Source organism: Schistocerca gregaria, chromosome 6 (assembly GCF_023897955.1).
Source record: "Schistocerca gregaria isolate iqSchGreg1 chromosome 6, iqSchGreg1.2, whole genome shotgun sequence".
NCBI lineage: Eukaryota > Metazoa > Arthropoda > Insecta > Orthoptera > Acrididae > Schistocerca > Schistocerca gregaria.
Window position 1 is genome coordinate 509,733,219 of NC_064925.1, and position 24,989 is coordinate 509,758,207.

The 24,989-nt window shown below is 40.0% G+C and overlaps 1 protein-coding gene across 1 annotated transcript in view; it reads right to left on the reverse strand.

The window, feature by feature from the left end:
* Nucleotides 1–8,168: 8,168 nt before the first annotated feature.
* LOC126278925 (KH domain-containing, RNA-binding, signal transduction-associated protein 1-like) overlaps nt 8,169–24,989 on the reverse strand; it is a 717,512-nt gene continuing 700,691 nt past the window's right edge. The window contains exon 7 of the mRNA XM_049979201.1: nt 8,169–11,638. Within this exon, the coding sequence (XP_049835158.1) occupies nt 11,373–11,638 (266 nt within the window). The 3' untranslated portion in view covers nt 8,169–11,372. The remainder of the gene's footprint in view (nt 11,639–24,989) is intronic.

Sequence of the window (24,989 nt, forward strand, 5' to 3'; positions counted from 1 at the left end):
ATTCCTGATTCGATTCCGTATCTATTCACACATATCCATTCTTCAGCATTCTTCTTTAACACAATATTTCGTAATGTTTTTTGTTGTAATAAAGACTCCATTATATTCAAACTTACATTCGATTATAACACACTTCTCTATTTCTGAAAAGCCTTACTGACTACTGTCAAACTGCATTCTATACTCTCCTTACATTTGTCGTTGTCAGTTATTTAGTGTCGAAATAATAACATTCGGCTAATGCTTTCAATGTCTCATTTCGTACCATAATTCTACAGGCACTACCTAGCTCAATTCGTCACACTCCATCACCCTTCTCTTACTTTCATTGAAAGATATACAGTGTCACTGATAATACTGAACCTGATTATATTATCTTCATTAATTTTACCTCATTATAGACCAAAACCAATTACTCGATGAGTGACACAATGTCTAATTAGTTCCTTTGTTAAGTCTAACAAGAGCAGCGTGAAGTATCGTCGTATAGAATTCAATGCTAATGTCACAAGCAAATGATGATGAACTTCAACAAAAGTGTACGAAGAAACTTAGGAATCGAAAAACTTTGAGAAGGATGAGGAAAATTTGTTACCCATGTGTAACTAAAACGTAGCAGAGAATTTTGAAAGCAGAGTTACTACATAATATGATATTAAGAACCAAGACAAGAGCGATAGCCCTACAGATCTGTGGAGACATCAAGTGTTTTAAAATGAAAATTATTTTCCATAATGAAAAGGGAAGGTACACATGGAAAACTTGTAGAGAGACAGAAGGTTGGACTGGAATAGTAGAACAACATTTACAGTCAGCTAGAGGAATGCCAGATTTCCCAAGGAGTGGCCAAAAAACTTAATGAAAATGGTAGGGATCAAGAGCCTATTGAAATTTTAAGCAATAAAGGAAGAGACGCAATGAGTGGAGATTTGAAAAACTCCATGAATGCATCCAGTGTCCTGCGCATAATCTTCAAGGACTTCAGGGTAGTGCAGAAGAGTTAAAACAAAGGAAAACACGTTGGAGCTAGTTTTAAGATCGAGGCACGATTATAGGTGTACAAAACTCTGTCCTCCTAAGCTACTCCAGTGCCTCTTTTTTTCTTGTCTATAAAGTGTTTCAACTGTATCCAAACACACGTACCTACAAGATAACAACATCATCGACGAATGGCGCAAATATGATATTTCCTCTTCTTGAACTGACCCATCAGCTGTGTCATCATGAATTCCAAAACGTGATGTAATCACTTTATCCTTAGATAAGGAAACACCTTGAGGGGAAAGGCGCTCTCACTGCCACGCATACTTAACCCTGATCCGCATCAGCTCGCTCTTAGTCGTCGACAACCGATAACTGGAGGATGGCCATCCGGGGATAGAAGCAGCCAGTCATGTGGGACATGGGCGCTACTAGCACCTTTAAATCAAAATTTGAGCCAGAGTGCGTGTTGCAGTTCTGTCAGCTTACATGCACGAGAAGCACGTCGCTCGTATTGGGTGCAGGACTGCTTACTTCGTCTAGTATATATTATCTACGGAATTCAGGGGCAAAATAGGACTGCCGAACGTTTGGTGCGACTGTTTGGTAATCACCTTGATGTGTAAACTGTGCAGGGCGCTATTCGGAGTTACCTGAAGTGCCGTAAGAGTTTCGTGGCTCTGAATACTATGCGACTTAACTTCTGAGGTCATCAGTCGCCTAGAACTTAGAACTAATTAAACCTAACTAACCTAAGGACATCACACACATCAATCCCCGAGGCAGGTTTCGAACCTGCGACCGTAGCGGTCACGCGGTTCCAGACTGAAGCGCCTAGAACAGCACGGCCACAATTGCAGGCCCTGTGCTTTTAGACTTTAGTAAATCCTGATGTTATTCCAGGATAGTTGGAGTAGCTTACAAGGTAAAATTCTTTATCTTACCGGTATTTTTCTCTATGGGCCTTGATCTCTGTTGATAATTTGTGAATGTTATTTGGAGCTGGTTCTGCAAACCTTTGTGTACTGAAGATGTAAGTTCACTGTCCGCTATTTTAGTTGAAGCCATATCGGTGTTCTAGTTAAAGCCGGCCGCGGTGGTCTTGCGGTTCTAGGCGCTACAGTCCGGAACCGCGGGACTGCTACGGTCGCAGGTTCGAATCCTGCCGCGGGCATGGATGTGTGTGATGTCCTTAGGTTAGTTAGGTTTAAGTAGTTCTAAGTTCTAGGGGACTGATGACCTAAGATGTTAAGTCCCATAGTGCTCAGAGCCATTTGAACCATTTTTTTCTAGTTAAAATTTTATCTATATATTCTTTTATGGAACCAGCCTGAGAATCTTAATTTAAAGTCCAGCGGAGGACATTATTAAAGATTTCTGTCTTTCTGTTGCTAAATTTATGAATACATTCTCTTACAGGACTAGGCTTAGTGATTTACGTTCTGCTTAGACATCCTAAGTAATATTTCTACGATATAGGCAAGTCTGATTTTTCATTTTATTTTATAATTGCTCATTGGCTGTACGGAACTGATTAAACGTTTAGTGATGCGGTTTCTTAGCTATAAGAGTTAAACGAAATGTGGCATTTTAGCCTTACTAGTAATACCTGAATACTTTTCCTTTTTTATCTGGTAATGCAACAGTTTCATACTGTGCTTTATTGAGGTAATTTTGATAGAGTCTCTATGCACTCTCACATTTTAATTTATCAAACATCGACTGGAAGTTTCTCAATTTACAAATATTAAATTATTCCTTGTTTCTTTAAATTCATTTGGAATATTTCAATTTTAAGTGTTCAAAGGTTTTTTTTTTTAATGAAGTCGTTTCTGAAGTGATGTGTTAAGTTTCTGTGCCCTGGCACCTTGCCGCTTCAAGCTTCGTGCTTGATGCTGTATTTCAATGGTAGAACAGTGGTTTTGCATGGTTGATTGAGCTGTCATACCAGCAAAAGCGTAACAAGTAAAACTTACTTGAAAAATGTTTTGTGTACTGTGGGCTGTTCCAATGTTTCTGTTCCCAGGTACTTCTGCTCTCAGTCAGGGTTGTAAGGGAGACTAGGCATCCGCAGAAACACTGACTGATGACGAACTACAGGTCTGGAACAAGCCAGTCGAAGACACTGTTAATCAACTGGAGCAGTGCCTCCATGGTGTGTAGGACTGCCCATTGCATCTGAGCCCTACTCTCCTCCTTGGGGCAGTTCATGCCATTGGTGTTTGTCCGGAGTTTCTCGCCAGTATACTGCACAATAATGACCCGCTTCAGAACAGTTGTCACTTGTGGTCTCTGTAATGTTTAATTGGAAGCTCAAGTGGCTCACTAAGGTAATCTGGTACCGAATTTACATAAAATTAATACTGATGTAAAGCAGGGTGTAGAAATCTAAGAGTTGCCAGAAAAGATCACGGAATTACAACATAATACTAATGTAGTGCATTGGAGAGAAACTTCTGATGAGCGTAAAAGGTTAGAGGATAATCGTGAATCTAAGTGTATTTTATGAAATGATGGTGATATGAAGATATGGAAGCGTTTTAATCGTTTACTTAACCTGTCAGGGTTGTTATATAAGGGATTACTAAATTGTCAGTGGAGACTAGTGACCAGATTGTAGAATTTTTGTGTCTGGCAGATAAGTTTCCATAGGAGAGTACTGCCATTGAACTTTCCAATCTCGAGGTTATTCAGATTATTTACTCATTAGCTAACAGATGATTAGCTAGTATAATTGATCAGGTTATTCGATAAGGCGGTACAGGTTGGGACTGTGAGTGGTCAGTCATTATCATTGTTGAGGGAGATACTGGTTAATTCGAAAATTCGGTAATTCTCGTGCCGTTTTAAAATCTTCTATGCTAAACATCTGCCTACTGACTTCCTATTGGGATGCGAGTCACCGAAATATGAGTTGTGTCTCAGACTACACCAGAAATAAGTTCGCTTTAAATTACAACCATTTAAGGGCTATCAGTTATGTAGGAGTTGTCAACTTCCCTCTGTCTGAGTGAACATTTGTTAACTAACAAAATTAAGTATGAGGTCCAATTCACCGAACAGGTTCATATGCGTCACTCTCCTTACCGGTTATCGCCGCCAAAATTGCATGAATTGAGGAATATTATCGATAAATTGCTCATGAAGGGAGTGAATAGCCGTTTTACCTTTACGTATTTCTCGCCAGTGTTTCGGTTCCCAAAGGCAATGGTGAAGGTTATAGACTTCCGAGTACTTAATCGTAATGTAGCTTTAGTGTCAGTGCTCTTGCCTGATCTTCATACATACTTTACTTGATTTTCTGGAATGCGTTATCTCATGGTTTTGATCTGAATCGAGCCTACTATCAGATATGTCCAGCAGAAGAATCTAAGCTTATGACAGTGTTCCATTCATGTTGTTTACTGATGCATCATTTCATTTTTAGTCAACTGAAGTTATGTATACAATTCCCTCCGCGATGTCATTGTTTTCAAGCAGGTGTTCTGCCATTTTAGGGAGGTGGGATTAACAGTCAAATCTGATAAGGTTAATTTAGCCCACCTCGAGATTTCTGTTTTGAGTCCTCTAGTTTCAGGTAATAGAATTAAAACTGATAGCGTATGCACGAAGGCCACTTATAACCTTCTGTCCACTTGGAATGAGAAGTGAGTTGCACGTTTTATCAAAATGGTTATTTTTTCAGGAAGTTCATTTCCAACTTCACCTAACTAGCCAACCACTTACAACTTCTCCGAAAGAGAGGGAGCATTTGTAGTTGGATATCCCGCACTCAACCTTTGACACACTGCTCTTAGTAACGTCTCCATGCTACAGGTTCTGGATATTTAGCGTCAGTTTAACCTTCAGACGTATGCCTTCATGTCGAGAGTCGCTGCCTCGCTGTTACAAGAATCTGATTGAGATCATCGGCTGGTCATGTATGCTTCGACGTCTCTGCCGGTGGCGGACGTTAAATACTTTGTATACGAGTTGGAAGCATTGGCAATTTTATAATGTACAGACATTTATTCTTATTATAAACTGACTATTAGGTGTCTGTCTTGGTACCGACTGGGTCTGATAAAACTGGCGGATTAGGACACTGTGCTGTTCGTATTTCAGCTTTCAGGTCTGTCGTGAAGTACATAAAAGGTTCTGACAACCAGCTGACCGATGTGATGAGTTCTGTGTTTAATGGGGTCTCGAGAATACAGAGTTTCTGTGCGCTGGCGCCCGTACCACTTCCGGTTCGTCACTTGCGAAAATATTTCATCAATGACCTTCAGTTTATCTTTTTCAACTTTCTCTACTCAATTTTCCGGAATTTTGATGTTAAAGTATGTATTATGCGCTTGACGAACTGTGCTTCCTAATGTTCCTCAGCTTCAACTACAAAGACTACTAAAAGGTCGGCTCGGCCAGGGCCTGAAGACTCACAGGATGTCGACTGGCTGCCTGGTCATCCTCTGTCATTTGGCTCCATGAGGATGCGGTATGGAGAAGTAGATGTTTAGCACGATTCTCTTCCGGCCGTTTTGTCGACCTCTCAGGCATTGTAGCCTCAAATTGTCAATCCAGTAATTCCTCAAGCAGCCCTGAAAAGGCTGAGAGCACCCTGTACCAGTCCTCCAAAGCAAAAATTCTTAGCACTACTGGGAATCGAATCCAGGTCCTCTGCATGATAGCTATGGATGCTAACCACTGGACTACAGACAGAGACTCAGACAACTTATCATTAATCAGCATCGAAAGGGAAGTGTCACATTAGTAACAATTCTCTCAATTTATGCTGAAGATCCGATAAAGTAAAGCAAAGGGGTGCAACAGTAATAATAAGATATTAAGACAGTGCATACAATCACTAGCACTTATTAAAAAAAAACAAGTTTCCCTCAGGCGGTTAATGATCGGACAACGTTACTCATTAAGGGCTTACATAATTGCGCAAACTACCTGACTGTTGATTGGCGACTCGAGTGTTAATTTAAAAGGAAGGTCAGCGTTGGCCGTAATATTGATGTTTTATTGATAGCATAATCGATTTTCGATCACATGGTGATCATCTTCGGTGCTGTACAAATTAAACTCAGACATTAGTATCAAGTTATCAATAACAAAGACTGAGAAGGGATCGCAATAAATATTTGTACAACACTGAAGATTACCACCACATGATCGAAAATCGATTCTGCTATCACTAAAACATCAATATTACGGCCAATGCTGACCTTCCCTTTAATTTACCTGACTGTGTTACTAGGTATGCATGCTACGCGTATATAGCGTAAGTGAAATTTTATAGAGGCACAGAAAACTTAGCTAAGAGACAGATGTCAGCAGGAAAATTTGATTGGTTGGGTTACAATGAAAGTTAGTTTATCAGATGAGTATAATCAAGTAATATGATAAGATCAGATGAGATATTTATGGTTCCATACAGTATTATTCACTTCACATGACGTAAGACAAGTAATAAAATGTAAGTACTCAAGGAGAAGTCTATGTCAAGAATCGCTTAAGACATACTTAATGTTTATTTTTATAGCCACAGTTTTTTAATATTTCTTTTGATGAATGAACGGAAGAAACAGAAGTCCGAACGGATCTGCGAGTTGAAGCCAGTAGGCGCCAGCACAGGGGTTCCGAGACATAGCAGTCTTCCTAGTAGAAGCTGAGGGAGATATGGAAGCATAGTTCTTTAGAATCGACAAAATACGTTTCCCCAAATTCAGGCCAAAGCTGTGATAAAGGAAAGCGAAAGAGATGAACAGGAATAGCAAGTGCATAATACGTACATGAACATCAAAATTAAGGAAATTTGAGTAGAGCAAGCTAAAGAATATTCTTCAACCTAGGCGGAATGCTAGCACAAGATGGTTAAATCAAGGAAGTGATGAGATGTAAAAGGGGAAAAAAAGAGTATAAAGCACTTCCGGCAGCCTACATTTACATGCAGCTGAGCAAGATGCCATCTCTATTTTACACATGGAGGACAGAATTTACAGTTCTGGCAAGGTAGCAATATGGATATCTGAAAAAGACTATTATAGTGGCGAACATTTATACAGAAGCAGTTGGAGCGCTGTTTCGGCTCTAGATATGGAGCACAGAATTTAAAGATGGGAAAAGTGAATATTGTAAATACTTGATAAAGAATTATTTTTCTACTGAGTAATTTTGGAATTTATGTGGGCGTGTTAAGCATGAAGTGAAGAGGAACTAGAAAGCGTAGATGAAATGTGATTGAAACGGCTAGAACGATTTTATACAAGTCTCCTGAAAATAACTGAAACTATAGTGTAGAATATTAACACAAAGTTTTGTGGAGATAGACAAAGATTAAAGTTTTTAAAACTTAATGCAGTGTTTGTTGCTGATAGTGTAGTTTGCTGTACCTGTCGTAGTATGTGTAAATACTAAATGCATTGTAACCTGATTTCTTGACACATTAACTTTAAATATCTTACAGAAGATTTCATATTTACAATGATAATTGTTAATCACTTGATGTATATAGTCAGTTCCTCAAGTCTGCAGATCAATATCCTGGTAACAAGAACGTTTATCATTGATACTACTGCAACAACATGTTAAAAGTAAGCTAACAAACTTTTAAAGCAAACTGGTCTATTTTTGTTTAACTTCAAAAGCATACTCAGTAGGTTACTGACGTATTTATGTATTAAATTCTTTATTAGGATAAGGTTCTGTACTATCTAGGTGTTTCAGATTTTAAGCATCATTATCGTTTATTATCGAATTATATTTACATGTGTTTAGAACGTTATGTCGTCTAATGCACTCCAAACTAATTGAAACAGGGGGAGTTAGACTATAGAGAGACTTTTGTGTAAGTTCATACTGGTTAACTTCTTTGTTCGTCCTTGATTTGCTGTAATACTAATAAGAATTTTTTGTATATTGGTCTCTTACAGCAGTTTTTTAATCATATTCTTCAACCTATCACTCTTCTCTTTGGTGAAATGTAATGTGAGTGAATAATGTGAACCATTTAATTTTGGAACACTTTAGAAATCTGTGTGAACTGTGTTAAATTCAGTGCAATAAGAAATGTATAAGATGTAATTTATACTTTGTATGATGATGTAGAGTAATAGCATCTAATATTTTTATTATGCTTCCTACTCACAAACAGATAAATGTTTCATTGGGATAATATCTCCTCAATTGAACTTCTGTCAGGCTTTTGAAAATTTAAATGTATATATTTCTGTTCACTTTGGTGGCCATAATACTGAGACATTTAATATACAGTGACATAAAATGCAACAGTTATGGGAACATCCAATAATAAAATCTTATTTTAACAAGTTATGTATATAAGTCATCTATGAAGATCATAAATCGTTGCAATGAAACACAGCGAACATACTTCACAGTTGAAATTGTTTTGACAATTAAAGCTAGAGTTTTCAAATACCAGTAACAGTCTGCTTTACATTGGTGTTTTGTTTTCATATTTATAATAAATGCTGAAAATCATATTATTCCAAAAATACTTTTGCCTGCACCTTACCACTGGACATCCTCTGTCGATTCATTTGCAGAGGAAGTTATTGCCATGTTGACCTGCAAAATAATACTCTTTCATCTGGTCCTAACAGTAGAGTAATTTGTTTTTGTTGATGGTTGTGATTAGAAAATGGTTTATGATTTATTTGTAAAATGTGTTTAATTACTGTTTTGAAAAAAATCATTGAAATTTAATTAATTGTTTTCAAATTTTTATTTCTTCTATTAATATTTTAGAACAATTACATTTCATTTTATACTCTAACTGCAGTAAACTAATACTTTTTAAGAAAAGCACATAATACAAATTTCTGAAAATTGTTGAAACACATAGCTGTTGATGAATAATTAAGGATCATTTAATATATATCTTTCTTTAAAATATCATTATATTTAAGTTCTTATGTTAGATATGTACTGACATCGACAATATAATTTTATTAAACGATTGTTAAACAGTTTAGGGACAGTGAAGCTAAACTATAAGCATTAATTAATTTTCCTGTTAAACATTTTAAGCCATAGTGCCACTATTCTTATAAGTGTTACAACTAGAGTTTAACACAAATATCTCGTCTGAAATGTGTCTGCCGCTACTGGCGAATTAAGATATTTTATTATTGTTGCTGTTATACATCACTAAGTATATAAATGAATAAACCACGAGGGGGTCTATTGCTTTAGGGATATTGTTGGGTGTTAAACAGCCTATATGCACATACACATCAATTACTGTCATACTATGTAACATACAACTGTAAACTGGGTAGATCTACAATGGTGTTATTAACAAGTACATTTATATTTATCTGTAGGATTACACAGATGAGTATAACTGCTAAGTAACAGATGAAAGTTTTCAAAGACATCCAACATCCAATAATAACATATAGCATACATTTACAATACATAAAAAGCGAAATGTCATTAGAAACATCCATATTTAATCATGCTATGAATGATTAATATCTTTCTATTCAACATCACATAATTGACACATTTATTCAATGAAGACCCTTATCATGAGAAATTAGATGGTGGTCTGACATGTTTCACACATAAACTAGTTCGTTGAATAATTGTAAATTAACCACGACATCAAATATTTTGGCACTGTATTAAGGGACACAAATGGTACAAGACCAGCTGAATTATAAAATTAAACATTCTCTTAGCAAAAGGTTTAAGACGTCAAAAATTATAGCAAACTCTTATTCTTGACCCTGTGTACAGAAAAATGGAAAATAATCTGCATTCAGTGCAGGACAAGATCATTCAATATACATATCATGTAAGCATAAGTATAAAAGTTTGCAAATATAGATAAATATATCTCACATATTAAATTATTTAATGCAGTGCTGAAGGTTTATAAATTACAATAAAATATACATTGATTCCTGCATTCGAGCACACATGACAAGTTTTCTAGTTCTGTAACATCAAATGGTTACTACAAAATTCTTCACTAACATCCAAGTATTTAACAATGCATTGATTTGCACAAATATGCAAGTGGATATTAGTCATTACATTGTACATAGTTTTCATTTTACAAGCACCACTAATGCAGTCACTGTAATTATTCAGAACTATGAAATAATTCTTTTCCTCCTGTAATAAACTGATAGTATCTGCAGTTCACAGCTAACTTGATCCAGATACCAAATTTATATTTTCAGCTAGGCCCTTTCTACATTTTAATGCAACTGTACTGATGCAACATGTTTTGAAATATATGTTTGTTAAGCTATGTAAAACAGACAGTATTTGCATTTTAGTTTTGAAAAATATCTGAATTAGGTCTCTCAAATTCCTATGCTATTTAATAAGATTGTTATCAAATTTGGTCCAGTATTCCCAAATGTTGAATCAAATCATTCCATGAAATGTAATATGAAACAGAAATATTTAATTTTGCAACAAAAATGGGCTATTTTTTGAGAGATTCAGCTTGATCAGTGATGTGAATTACGAAGATGCTGATCAAAGGTTTTCTGTGGGAACCAGTGACTGGGTATGGGAATTCAGATAGGCGATCAGTTCCTCTTTGAGAATGTCTTAATAGATAAAGCTAGGACTCTATTACTTCACATGTGGTACCCTAATTGTTCCCTCTTCTGTTCCTCATATTTATAAATTGAGTCTATGAAAATAAAATGGAAGTATAAACATCTGACATACTTACTCTTAAATTGTCCAGCTATATCTCTTACAGTACTTATCTCAATCTCACTCATTGGCTTATTGGTGCAGCCATTAAATATGTTTCTTGGTTACACGTGAGAAAATATAGAAATTTTTGTAAGAAGCCCAGTCACGTTTTATATTAAACAAATACGTCAAAGACATCGCAGGAGACGACTCAACACTTGATCAAGGAATTTTGCTATCTGGTTCACGTGTAGGATGATTACAGAGGGGGTACATGAAACTCGTTTATTCGATTACTATGACTGTGTTAAGGATACGTGGGTAATTTATTTGCAAAGTTTGACTGTTTAGAATGATAAACACCGCCATTCAGCATGAATATTTGAACTGTTGCGACTTACATTTGGTAGAGATGTGGCGTTAAAAATGTCTACTTATTTTCATTTCATCATGGGCGAAAGACATTGTTTTTAATTCTTTCGCCTCGTAAGTAAACAGAAGTGTAGTGAAGAGCTATTGATAAAATAAGGGAAACAATCTTCAGGTATTTTGGTTAGAGGCTCTTTTATAGTACAGTAATGTCTGTCAATTCAAACTGCCTGCAGGAACAGTAGGCCTACTTCGTTACTTCAGGAAACTTACAAGGAAAACGGTGACAGACAGTTCGCCTTTGAGTAGACTCTTAGCGAAAGGCTTCGATTGAATCATCTCTAGATATGTCGTTATGAAAGCGAAAGATCGTTCTCTCTGTCTCGTCCCTCCAGTCGACAAGGCTTCGTTGTAGCCCTCGTCATCATTAGGATAGTGTGTAAACCGACCATGCGCTGCGGGGTCGTGGCTCGCCGAGCTAGCAGCTGTATGAGGCATTTCTCCTGTTGGCACCATGTGTGTAGCTGCCTGCCCGTCGCCTCTTGAAACCGTATGTCCTTACACGAGTCCTCCTCCGGGAATAATGTCCTCGCGTAGCACCGGTATGCCCGCGCTCCTTCTGAAACACACACACACACAAGAAACGGGTTACATCATGCTACTGTACATCGAAATAATATAGTCTCAGTCCTTACGACAAGTTTCATGATAACTCTAAGCAAAATTAAAAACGTGTGCTCAGTAAAATCTTGAGTGTACAGCTGAGTCACACCATGAGATACTTGAAAGAACAGACTTTCCGGGAGTATTAAAGCAGGCTTCTTCAGATCAGGGAGTAACTTGCTGGGGGGTGGGTGCTTCAATAGAAGAACAACGACGTCACATTTCCTACATTTCATTGGCTCTAAGATACCACTCGCGGGGTTAAGGCAGGGGGTGGAAATATGGGCCAGACCACTTGTACGAGTTACCAGTTACCGTGAAGATGTGTAAGCCTCGTCAGTTGTTTTGTGACGCCGTTAGAAATGCGGTGTTTTGAGGCACCCACTCCACAGTTAATTAGCCTTTGGCCTGAGGAAAGCCATCGCACCGCTTTCGAAAAATGGGTTGTTTTAGTATTTTATCTTTTTGTGTATTTTGTAAGAGGACGCGGCAGTAGACCAGGAAGAATTTTAATGAGGTTGACTTCGGCCGCGGAAGCATACGTATTGATATGTGCTTGTACGAAAAACATTTCGTACGAATTTAGAGCCTTCTTTCACAATCTGAAAGTCAAATTCACCTTTAAAACCAATAAACGCTTGTTGAAATACTCTTTCATAGCATTAAAACTAATCAGAAATGTTTTGGAAACAAAGGACATATTCAGTGCACTGAATGTGCTGCATGTTGAGTCATGCAAAACGGTAGAAAAATTAAAATCTGTTACAAATAACATACCAAAATTGGAAGGAAAGGTACGTCTTAGAAATACGTCTGACAAATCTACTTTTGCACGTCACCTAATAAAGGAAAGTGAGTGTGTCACATGCAGAAATAATAATCTCATTGTTTCGCACTGAATGTTAAAATTATGCTCTTATGGACACTACAGAAGAAATTCAAATGTATGATTATATCCACCAAAAATTTTTTCAGTAAACAGAGACATTTATAAAACATTAACATTCGTAAGGCTTTCTAGAATATTTTAATGTCTTGCAGGAATTTTCACTAATTTCCTGAAAGATTAAAGCTATGCCGGACCGAGGTTGAAACCTGGGACTTTTGTCTTTCATGGGGAAGTGCTCTATCGACTGTATTTTTTTTAATTTGTCGAACTGTGCCTCTATCAATCCCGAGGAATCCCATCCTTCGGTCACCAAAATCGCCTTCATCGGCGTCCGCTTCCTCTGCCATTGTAGGCTTATTTTTTTTTTCCACATAGATTGTAGTACATCTGCCAACCGCATGAACGGGTTTCAAGCAACGTTGAGCGGTGTCGTTGTTGGTCTTGATATGAGGTTGTTGAAATCAAAGGATTCTTCTCTTACAATGAAACGATGTAACAAATACACATCGTAAAAGGTCGATTTCTGGCGTATGTGTATCACTTCCATAACTGTTTGATACACTATCCTCTCGCAGAGACTAAAGGCGTATTGCAACGAAACGAACTACAATACAGAATGTTAAAGTTGTTTTTCTTCTTCTGTAGGTTGAATAAAGAGGGTGAGGAAATTGGGTACAGGGTAGAGGATGGTGATGGGAGGGCTTTGGTCCTGCGGATGAAGTTACGGAAAGTTGGTTTGTATCTTGTTCTCAGTTGTTTCATTAAATACCAATGATGATTTTCAAACGGGCCCTGAAGTGCTGACGACTAGCATGTTCAGTCTGAGGATCCCAGCCAGGCGAGAAAAATTCCCAATCCAGTTGCAAAATATATGGTGCCATGATCGTGTGAGACGCCGCCCTGGTGCTAATAGACAGCGTATTTCGCATCTAATTCAAAATGACGTTGGGCCCCGACACAAGAATCTACGTCCGGTAGTGTCAGGAATTTTACAATGATTGCAAATCGAGCTCGCTGCAACGTCAGCTCGGTTCAACTTCTCACGTGTACGCACTGTACGATGGAAAACGCTGCTCCGCAGCCTCGGCAAATTAAGCTGTGGGCACCTGATTGTTATGGCGTGCGGTGGAAGAGAGCTAAGTAGAGTGCTGTATATGAACGCCGATGAGCTGCGAACCACTCCCTCGCCCTGTTGATTGAGGGCTTGTTACTGCCAGGTAACGTATTCTGGGTCAACATTAGCAGTGACCCATAGAGCCGGAAATTGATCGATTTGCTGCTTAAGGCATGCTTAGAGGTACTTAGGTTTGGTGTGGTCAGTATCATTGATGATTTTGTACACTATTTTGAGGAGAATCCTGGACATCTAAGTCCAAGTCTCCCCAACTTGCTGGGTGTGGCAGTAGTTTTGAAAGGTATTCTGAATACAATGTATTGCTAAATGTACCTATATGTTGAAGGCTGCAGTCACATAAGACTGTACTACCCGATGTAGAAGCCTTTTTGGATGCGAACGAGGTACTTCATTTTTTGCTTATTTAAGATGGTATTTACATTTTGTACCTTGGTGTGCCAGTTGAACCTTATCATATCGTTTGGGCAGGCCGTAAAGAACAAACCCAGTTGTTTCCGGACATGAATTCGTGGCCACCAAGATTGTAGTGATTCTTGCGAATGCCGATCTGTTGGTGAATGGTTCAAATGGCTCTGAGCACTGTGGGACTTTATATCTGAGGTCATCAGTCCTCTAGAACGTAGAACTACTTAAACCCAACTAACCTAAGGACATCACACACATCAATGCTCGAGGCAGGATTCGAACCTGCGACCGTAGAAGCCGCGCGATTCCGGACCGAAGTTCCTAGAACCACTCGGCCACAGCGAGCGTTCCTGTTGGTAAGATTGAAGATTTGTGTACGTTCAAGAGTGCATCATTGTACTGTTTTCAGTTATCTAGAACCTGGTTGGCAAGCTGTTTGTCTCTGTCATATCGGAATTTTAAGGTGGCACCTTCGGACAACTGAGGCCATATAATACACTGATGCCAGATGCAATGTGGCGGAGATGTGATCGAATGGATTCCGTTGTGACCACGAACTATCTAGCGGATAAGGAGCAACTCTATCGAAGCCCTCTTCGAAAAGAGATTTGCTTCCTGAATGTCTCATTTATTTTTAATCTCGCGGTTTTGTATTTTGTACACGAGGCAATGACGTCAGTGAAGGTGGATTGAAAACCGAGAGCAGATACTGTGTGCAATAGGTAGAAATAGTCTGTTCGGTAAATGGGACTCCATCTTGGTCTCAGGAACAGTGGCTGGTCAATGAAATGTAACAATAATGTACCCAACAGCCGTTATTTTTATATTGTTGTATTAGGCAACAAGTTTCGTCGTCCAGTCACGTCATGTTCAAGAGTGTCACGTGAATGAGTCATACTTAGTATCATTCGTGTGACGGGCCTGAAGATCACATGAGTGTAACATCGGAACCGGTAGCCTAATAAAACAATATCAAAATAACGGCTGACAGGTACACTATTATTACATATAATATATTCGGTCATTCGCTATTTCTAGATCTAAAAACGCGATGGCGGTTGATGTGCTCGCTTGCCACACCACGTACATGAGGGTCTACCATTGATATTCCCCCAGTGGTGCTGTGTTGGTGCGATCCGTAGGATAGCGAGAAAGAGCGCGCATCAGCAATCTAAAGTCGTAATGGACCGCAGAGCTTTTATGGTCACGGATCATTTTGGGAGAGAGTACTGTCATTCCCTGAGTGAAATCGACTGTTGTGGTCCCCGTAATGCATATAAAACTATATCGGTAAACTGTCCGTTCCGAGAGGTTAGCGCTGCGGTGCGGTTTTTAAAGTCGAGTGAAATTTCTCTGCGGTAAATCTTACAGTAAGTTTCTGTTTTGTTCGTCGGTGATTTTTTCTAATTGAGGAAGTGCTGCTGGCCACGGCTTGATGTGATTAAGGTTTGTGACTGCTTTAGAAATCACAAAGCGATATAGTAATCCGTAGTGAAATCTTTTGTATCTGTCTACTGCCCTAGGTGCCCATGGCGTCGCGTAGAGTGGTGAGTGAGTGAGAGCGAGACGACCGCAGCTCTTAAATCATTTGAGGAATGGATGAGGGGTAGATATTCGGTCAGGATAGCCACGGAGACGAGCTACGAAACGGGCAGAAGTTTGACATGCGGCTGTAATTTGGACTAAACGTGCGAGAGAAAAATGTTCTTACCGAAGGATCGTAAAATAAAACTCTCTGGCAGTCTTATTCCTTTAGGTTCGATTAACTACTTGCGTTTTTCAGCAGTTTCTCAATTTCGCTATAACAGATCTGATGCACTGAAGCAAACGTCACTGAAATTTATATCGTCCAGTGAAGGCCGATCGCTAACTTTGCTCCACTCGGTTATCGGGCCTGTGTGTGGCAGAATGCTACAGTTGAGGTGCCAGTGACTAGGCCCCTTTTCTATTCCTCAGGCACGTGTCGTCCCGATATGTGGAGAGCAGTACAATCTGAAAAACTTATGAGTCACGTCTACTAGTAAAAGATGTTTGGCAGAAGGTCTCTTTATGCGAGGAATCTCACAAGACGCCTGGCTGAAGTCGCTGTATCGTATGTGCAAACGGCGGTATTCGGTTTCAGTCGCCACGAATCTCCTCTGAATGCCATTTCTGCTTCTAATATATGAAACTGCATCTAACAGCTGTAGCAGGGGATTTGATTGTCATCAGATGTGACGCAGTTGAAACCTCCGGAGCACACAAAGATGTGAAGAGCTGCGTTATATAGACGTAGTAGAAGTAATGCGCTTCCGCTCTGCGATTCGTTCCCGAGAGATCATTGATGTTTACCAATTGCAAAAGAAATGGCTCTGAGTACTATGGGACTTAACATCTGTGGTCATCAGTCCCCTAGAACCTAGAACTACTTACACCTAACTAACCTAAGGACATCACACAATACCCAGTCATCAGGAGGCTTATCAATTGCAGGTTGTGCACCCAAGCGGCTATCCCTCTCCCAGAGGGAGGAGGGTCGGTGGGGCACATGGCTTTCCTTGCTCTAACTTGATCGTTTCGTCAGATCTTGTCGCTGCTGCTAGATTGGTGCCTTTCTCAACAAAGATGAGTTGGGTTGATTTGGAGGAGGAGATCAAACAGTGAGGTCATCGTTCTCATCAGATTAGGGAAGGCTGGAGAAGGAAGTCGGCCGTGCCCTGTCAAGGAAACCATCCCGGCATTTGCCTGAAGCGATTTAGGGAAATCTGGGAAAACCTAAATCAAGATGGCAGGACGGGGGATTGAACCGTCATCATCCCGAAATCGAGTCCAGTGTGCTAACCACTGCGCCAACTCGCTCGATGAACAAAGATGATATCTGTACAAGCAAAATACAAATTTTAATGGAAAGTTAAAGTGTTGGTATGAGAAGCCATTCGGCTGAGATTTAAGGGGGGAAAATTAGTAGGTTTGCTTCTGGAGGTGCAGTTCTTAGTATTTTAAGATCGCTGAAGGTTATGGTCTAAGGTTCGAGGAGGTCAGACCTCCATGGGTTCTCCGCTCTGCTACTAACGCACGTTATCGTGTGTCGGTTGCAACGCCGTGCCGTAGAGGGGGAGGAGACTGGCACTGTGACGCATTCCTCGTTATCTGCATCCCTTTTGATAGAATTTCTTCTTGTTCTGCGTGCACATATTTCGCGTTGACCATCTGTGGTTCAAAATGGCTCTGAGCACTATGGGACTTAACATCTGAGGTCATCAGTCCCCTACAACTTAGAACTGCTTAAACCTAACTAACCTAAGGACATCACACACATCCATGCCAGAGGCAGGATTCGAACCTGCGACCGTAGCAGTCTCATGGTTCCGGACCGAAGCGTCTAGAGCCGCTCGTCCACGTCTTGCTGCTTGCGTCTGGTCAGATTTTACTCGGATATTTTGCAGGATCAGCTGCTTGTTCGGAAGCTCGAAAGATTGAGCATGAGCCCTTTGTGGTGCAAAGGGCCACGTTGGTAAGGGCGACTGATTTGGCCTCTGTCGTCGCTGAATCGTGCGCCTCAGAGTTAAGCTGCGAAGGGGCCAGTTTTTCGGATGTATGCAGATTTTGTATCTCTACCTTCTCTTGCAGGGTTTGTGGATATGGAGAAGTGCCGATGGCCGTCGAGCTGGTGGAGGGTGAATCGGCTGTTGTGGCAACAGACGGGTGGGTAAGGGCGACAATTGGCGGTGTGTTTGAGTGATGACGTCGTGTTCAGCTGCGGTTAGCCAACAGCCTCCGATGATACAGGACAGCCGCTGATCAAGCGACCTATGTAAGTTTCTATTTGCGGAGTTTGATTTCATAGGTTCTTGCGAGAGCTGAGTGCTAGTCTACCTGCAGTGGTAGCCCTGAACTGGGCGCACACCTGTACTGGCATAAGTCGCGGTTACTTTGTTTATCTCTCCCGTGGAAGTAGGAAAATCAATGGTACCATCGAAACGGCCTAACGACTGGTGCACATTAATCGTCGTTAATTGCTTTCATACACTGGTCAGCCAGAACATTATGACCGCCGATCTACTATCGGTATAGACCCGTCCAGGCGATAAAACGTCACTTGGCGAGAATTGACTGCTAGTTAGACACACTCACGTTGCACGCCGTATCACTGAGCGTGCTCTCCCAGTGTAGAATGGGGAAGCTATGCAATGTATCTGAGACTGGCTGAGGGTAGATTGTGTTGGTCCAGAGGCTAGGCACGAACATTGGAAAAACTGCACGACTTGCCGTGTTTTGCAGGAGTGCTGTGGTGAGTGTCTTTGACACGTAGCGGAAACAAGGTGAAACCACATCCTACCGTCGCGTCGTGAAGTTGGGCGCTTACCCATCATTGCAGATGCCGGACGTCGAAGGCTGGGAACTCTGGTAAAACAGGAAAGGCGGCGAACTGTGGCGGAACTAACATCACACTTTAATGCTGGGCGGAGTACAAGTGTGACTCAAAACACAGTGCTCCAAACACTCCTAAACATGGGCCTCTGCTGCTGACGACCCATTCATGTGCCAATGTTAATACAACGAGGTCGGCAACTACGATTGAAATGGGTACGTGACCATCGGCACTGGACGTTGGTCCAGTGACAGAGCGTTGCATGGTCTGATGAATACCGATAGGACAGCACGAATCCGTCGTCTTTCAGGGGAACGGCTCGTTGACACCGGGATGGAGACAAGCTGAAGGTGGATACATTTCGCTCTGAGGAACATTCATGTGGGCGTTCGTGTGTCCAGTGGAGCTCTTGCAAGCTCCCATGACGGCCAAGGTACAACGTACACTGCTTGCAGATCATGTACATCCCTTCTTGAAAATCATGTTTCCCAATGTAATCGCACTTTTCAACAAGATAATGCGCCATGCCACAAGACTAGAAGTGTGATGGAGTGGTTCGAGGAACACAATGGCGAGTTCTAGTTTATGTGCTGACCCTCCAACTCGTCGGATCTGAACACGATCGGACACATTTGGGATGTGACTGAACGTAAGGTCAGTGGTCATCGCCTCCATCTCTGGTATTTACGGGAACCAGGTGACTTGTGTGTGCAGATGTGGTGACAACTCTCTGCAGTGACGTAGCAAGGCTCTTTGCTTCCGTGCCACGACGCGTTGCCGCTGTTATCCGTACCAAAGTGGGACATACCGACTATGGTCATGATGTTATACCTGATAAGTGTATTAATCGCGTACTGCAAGCCGTATACTTCGTGTTCGGAACGACGTTCTGTCCCGAATAACGAGATGTCAACAGTATCGATAAGGAGACGCTCTTTCCCACATGAGAATCCTAATAAATTGTGGATTTCTTGGCGTCTGTGTGCATAGTGTTGTGGCGTTACTCTCAGTATGTTTAATCGGACATGCCCCGAGACCATCACGCTGTGGCCGACTGGAAACTGAGGTACCAAACCACGACTCGTTCTGACAGTCTTACTTCCGCCAATACCTCATCTCCTACCTTCCATCTCCACAGGAGTTGCCCTGCATGTCTTGTGGGACGAGCACTCCTGGAAGGAGACAAGTTGCAGAGGTTAGAGTTCCTGTCCGACACACAGTTTAGATCCTCCAGGAAGTTTGAAATCAGCACGCATTTTTCTACAAACTGAAATTTCATTCTTGATACAACACTCCAGGCTTTGGCTAAACCATGTATTCGCAATACCCTTTCTTCAAGAACAAGGTATGCAAGACAGCTACTGTGGAGTTGGAAACATGTGCTATGAGGTCCTAGTGGAGGTTAGGCTGTGAGGACGAGTCGTCTTTCGTGCTTGGATAGCTGCGACGGTATTGCACTTGCCCGTGGAAGGAAAAAGTCCCAGATTCGAATCCCGGCCCAGCACACAGTTTTAATTTGCCAGGGGGTTTCACGTCTTTAATGGGTTTCAATGTAAATGATCGATCATCCTTCATTAGCATCTGTTACTATTTGTGTGGCTGTCTGTGTATAGTGTTGTGTTTCTGCCTACTGCTCTGTGTATATTTGGTATTAGTATGTTTACTTCTAAAAGTCCTGTGTCATGTATTCATATTCATGATATGCTTTATTTAAGTAATGAGAAATGTAATGTTGTGGCCTATACCATTTCAATCCTTATCCATGAAGGTGACCCATGACGGAAACCGGTCGATACATAGGTTTAAAATAAAAGCAGGTGGTGGTCAAACGTGCCTTTTGTACATTACCTTTTTACTGGCGTACTATGCTAGTTGATGGAAAATGTACGTAAAGTCATTATGTGCAACATACAATTATAGGCTAGTGCTTCCATGTGTATGTTATTTTCAAACAATGCCTCTGTGTCCGAGTGGTTCTAGGCGCATCAGTCCGGAAAAGCACCGCTGCTACGGTCGCAGGTTCGAATCCTGCCTCGGGCATGGATGTGCGTGAAGTCCTTAGGTTGGTTAAGTTGAAGTAGTTCTAAGTCTAGAGGACTGTTGACTTCAGATGTTAAGTCCCATAGCGCTTAGAGCCATTTGAACCATTTGTTTATCAAATTTACGATACTATCCACTGATTTTAAAAGCCACTGGCCGTTTTACTCCATTCCATACTTACGAACGTAACAGCTCCTTCGATTCCATCAGTGTGTTCTGTGCATTACGTACATATTGTCAAGTTGTCAGTGTATATTGTACTTACGAGTAGTTATATATTCTACTTATAACGATTTTTTGAGCAACACTGTTCATATGTATACCATTTATGATGGCTAGTAACTTATTTTAAGACATTTGTCCGTCTCTTTTAGTGACTTCCGAAAACTTGAGAACTTTTTTGTGCAACTAAAGCTTGTAACATTATGAGATTGCCTTATCGTTTTAAATCATTCACTAATTGTGCAGTCGCTCGGCAACAGCTACAGTTAACAAATAATGTTTCGAGAATGTAAAAGGTGAACGATCTGTGACGTAACTGGTTTATTGTCGAAGCGCCGTCAGAGATGCAGTGAGTTATTGACTCTGAAAACCGCGGCGCGAAAAACGGACAGATGAACACTTTTACACATTTTTTTGTTGTTTTTTTTTTATGTACGAGATATTCTCGATGAACAGTTACTCATTCTTCTCTTGTCTCTTGTAGCTTGTGTCGGACGCGCATGTCTTGCCGCCGTATTATTATCGTTAAAAATAATATTATTTTAGTGTAAAGTAAAAATGCAATACTAAAAGTGCAGTACTGCATAGCAGTAAATTTATTATGTGACGTGTATGTGAAAACGTCAAAGGAATTATTTTCATTACAAGAAGAGAAGTGCCAGTCAAAACGGCATCCATGTTAAATCCTTCATTGCAGTGTAAGTTCATCTATTAATTGCCATAAATTCAGAGTTAAATGGAACTGGTGTATGGACTATTTATTTAGTGTAGAATCTAAGTCTCACTCCTTCATGAAGTTATTTAATTTTCTTTATGTTTCTGCCAAATAGAGAGTTCACAGTCACGAATTATTTCGTCGAAATCGGACGGAAGTTGCATGCGGCGAAATATTTTCTCCGCGGCATATTCTACTGGTAAATGCGTGATAAACTGCGGTCGCTTAGAAAATTCATGTTGAGCTGTCCAAAAATAATTATATTTTGAATAGGGATTTACTCTCCTCTGCAATGCAACTTACGACTGATCAGACAATCCAACAAGAAACAGCCGCACACGGTCGGCGTTCGCAAAAATATTTCCACCGCTGATTATAGCCATATGTTGCAGCACAAAAGTAAACATATTGTTATAATCAGCGACTACGAACGGGGACATTTATAACTGTATGTTTATGTATATTCATTACGTAAACATATCGTTATAAGCTGCCATTCAATGGAACATTACGTTACATTAGTTTTATTTCATGCACATTGGTCTCTGGGATGTGGAAAGATGTGAAAGATGAATGTTTAATATGAATTAAAAGTTGTCTCATGAAATGACTTAATGTTACGAAATACTCTGTATTACAGTGTATATTCGAAGTTGAAAATGACTAAAAATAATATATTTAAGAATTTGTAAAGACGCCCTTTAATGAAGTAGAAGGAGCAGCACCACAGAAAATTTTTTAAATAACTCCATCTCCAGCAAACTTAGTAACATCTAATGTTCTTTGGCATGTTGTTGAATAGAAATTTACCCATTTATATCATTCATTTATGTACTGATATTAACCCTGACACTCTCTTAGACGTTATTTTTGGTCCTAGTAAAATACTCATGCTTTTAACTACTTTTTGAGGAAAGAGAAATATTGGAAATGGTGAAGGATATCAATGAGTATATCTTTTAAAGTGTCAAACTACAATATTTAAAAACTGGTTCCTACAGGGTTTTCTAGAATTAACATCAAATACAGCTTTTATAACATGCTTCTGTGCTCTGAAAATATTGTCCTCTTGCTGAGCTTGCTTAAAAAAAAAAGACTCCACAATTCATTAGATAATGTAAAAAAGTATAAACAAGACACGTGCTTTCAAATGACAAACTGTTTCCCAAAATTTTTCTACATAATTCAATTATCTCATCTTGCACTGTGATGCACAGGCAAAATCGAGCTGTTCTGTATAAAATAATGAACATGCAGCGAGCACAAGTCAAGAAAAATATGGAATATTGTAATAAGATTTTATACATAAATGTCTGAAAAGAAAACAATAGTTGTTCATGATGAAGTAAATGGGAAGGGAGAGAAGGAAAAATAAAAAAAAATACTATGGAAGGAAAGGAAATGAAAAATATTGTGAGGTAAACACGTACATCAGAAAAGTCGCCTGCAATCTCTAATTCTAAGGTAAGGTAATATATATTTAGATATGTTACATTTTTTAGTTGACTTTTTAATCTGTAAATATTTTAAACTGAAGTCGCCGGCCGTGTTTTTGTGTCCGTGTGTGAGGGCAAGTGCCAGGAACTACCTTAGTGACACCTAAGGTAGTTCCTTTGTGCACATAACTTATTGCTACTGCGCCAGGCGAGTCTTCCGGCCGTCGACGCGAAGTACAACCCCTGAAAACCCTTGACGGGTCACTAGTATTCCATGTGATACAGTAATATGAAGAAATTAGAAGTCTTACGAATTATTTTCTGCATGAATTTCTAACAGTAAGGTCTCTAAAAAAGCAGCGGTTGCCTGAAGCTTAATACGGGATTTCATGTACACAGTTATCACTTTTATTATCAGTTTATGGTCTATGATACGAAATTGGTACATAAACTGTGATATGCCATAATAAGTCGTTATCTCGAAGGCTAATAGAAGATAAGTCTGATTTAGTTAAGGGACTTGGCAGCCGAAACCCGGCACCTCGCTGTAGACATAGCGAAATAGAGATCTTATTCCAAGCGGCGCGGTTACAAGCATCTACATCTACATCGATACTCTGCAAATCACATTTAAGTGCCTGGTAGTGGGTTCATCAAACCACCTTTACAATTCTCTATTATTCCAATCTCGTATAGCGCGCGGTAGGAATGAACACCCATATCTTTCTGTAACAGCTCTGATTTCCCTTATTTTATCGTGGTGATTGTTCCTCCCTACGTAGATCGGCGCCAACAAAATATTTTCGCATTCGGAGGCAACAGTTGGTGTTTGGAATTTCGTGAGAAGATTCCGTCGCAACGGAAAACGACTTTCTTTTAAATGATGTACACCTCAAATCCTGTATCATTTCTGTGACACTCTCTCCCATATTTCGCGAAAATACAAAATGTGCTGCCTTTCTTTGAACTTTTTCGATGTACTCCGTCGGTCCTATCTGGTAAGGATCCCACACCGCGCTGCAGTATTCTAAAAGAGGACGTACAAGCGTAGTGTAGGCAGTCTCCTTAGTAGGTCTGTTACATTTCCTAAGTGTGCTGCCAATAAAAAGCAGAATGAGGAGATAAAATTCAGGGATTAGAAACACCTTTCGTAATCCACTTCAGTCCCCCCTATAAATTAGCACTTCCATCCACATGCTAAAATCGAAGTTGATCCTGTATCTCTGTCAAATGAAGTAATATCCCTGCCATTTTTAATCCTAACTGGGGCAAATATCAACTTCTTTCCGTCACCAAAGGGTCTCAGAGCAATATCAGATGAAAATCTAAATTGGACAGAGTACTTAACTGTAATGTGCAAAAAGTCATCAGCATTCCTTCCTCCATGCCAAAAAGGTCCTCTAATTTGATCTGAAAAAGAAACTCGTACAAGCACTTATAGTTCCATTTATTAATTGGAGCGATATTAGCCGACAAAGCCTTTCTCAGAGAAGCTCAGCGCAACTGGAACAGTTTATGAGTGCCTGTGCTCGTTATATCTGTGGTGTTTGTCTCCGTAGTTATGTCTTATCGATATGTATACAGCTATGTTGGCTGCGTGCAAACTAAGGCAGAGATTCACTTTCGTAGGTAAAGCATGTAGCAGAACTCGGTACATAGCAGAATACTAGGGAAATGCAATCAGTCTGCAAAGAAGATTGTATATTAAATACTCGTTCGACCGTTCGACCCAATCGAGAATATTTCTCAAGTGTGTGGGAAATGTACCAAATGGGAGTAGCAGCGGATACTAAACGAATACAAATAAAGACACAAAAGATGGTCACAGGTTTCTTTGACCCATAGTTGAGTGTCCCGAAGACGTCGTAAGAATTGAATTGGCATACACCTGAAGGTAGATGCAAATTATCCCGTGAAAGCCAAGATGCAAAGTTTCTAGAACCACTATTAAGATATGTATCTAGGAGTATATGATAGTGTGCTACATATCACTCGCATAGGGATCACAGAGACAAGATTACACTAATTACAACATGCACACAGGTATTCAGGCAATCACTCTTCCCGCACTCAGTAAGTGAATGGAACGGGAGAAAGCCCTAAGAAATGGCACA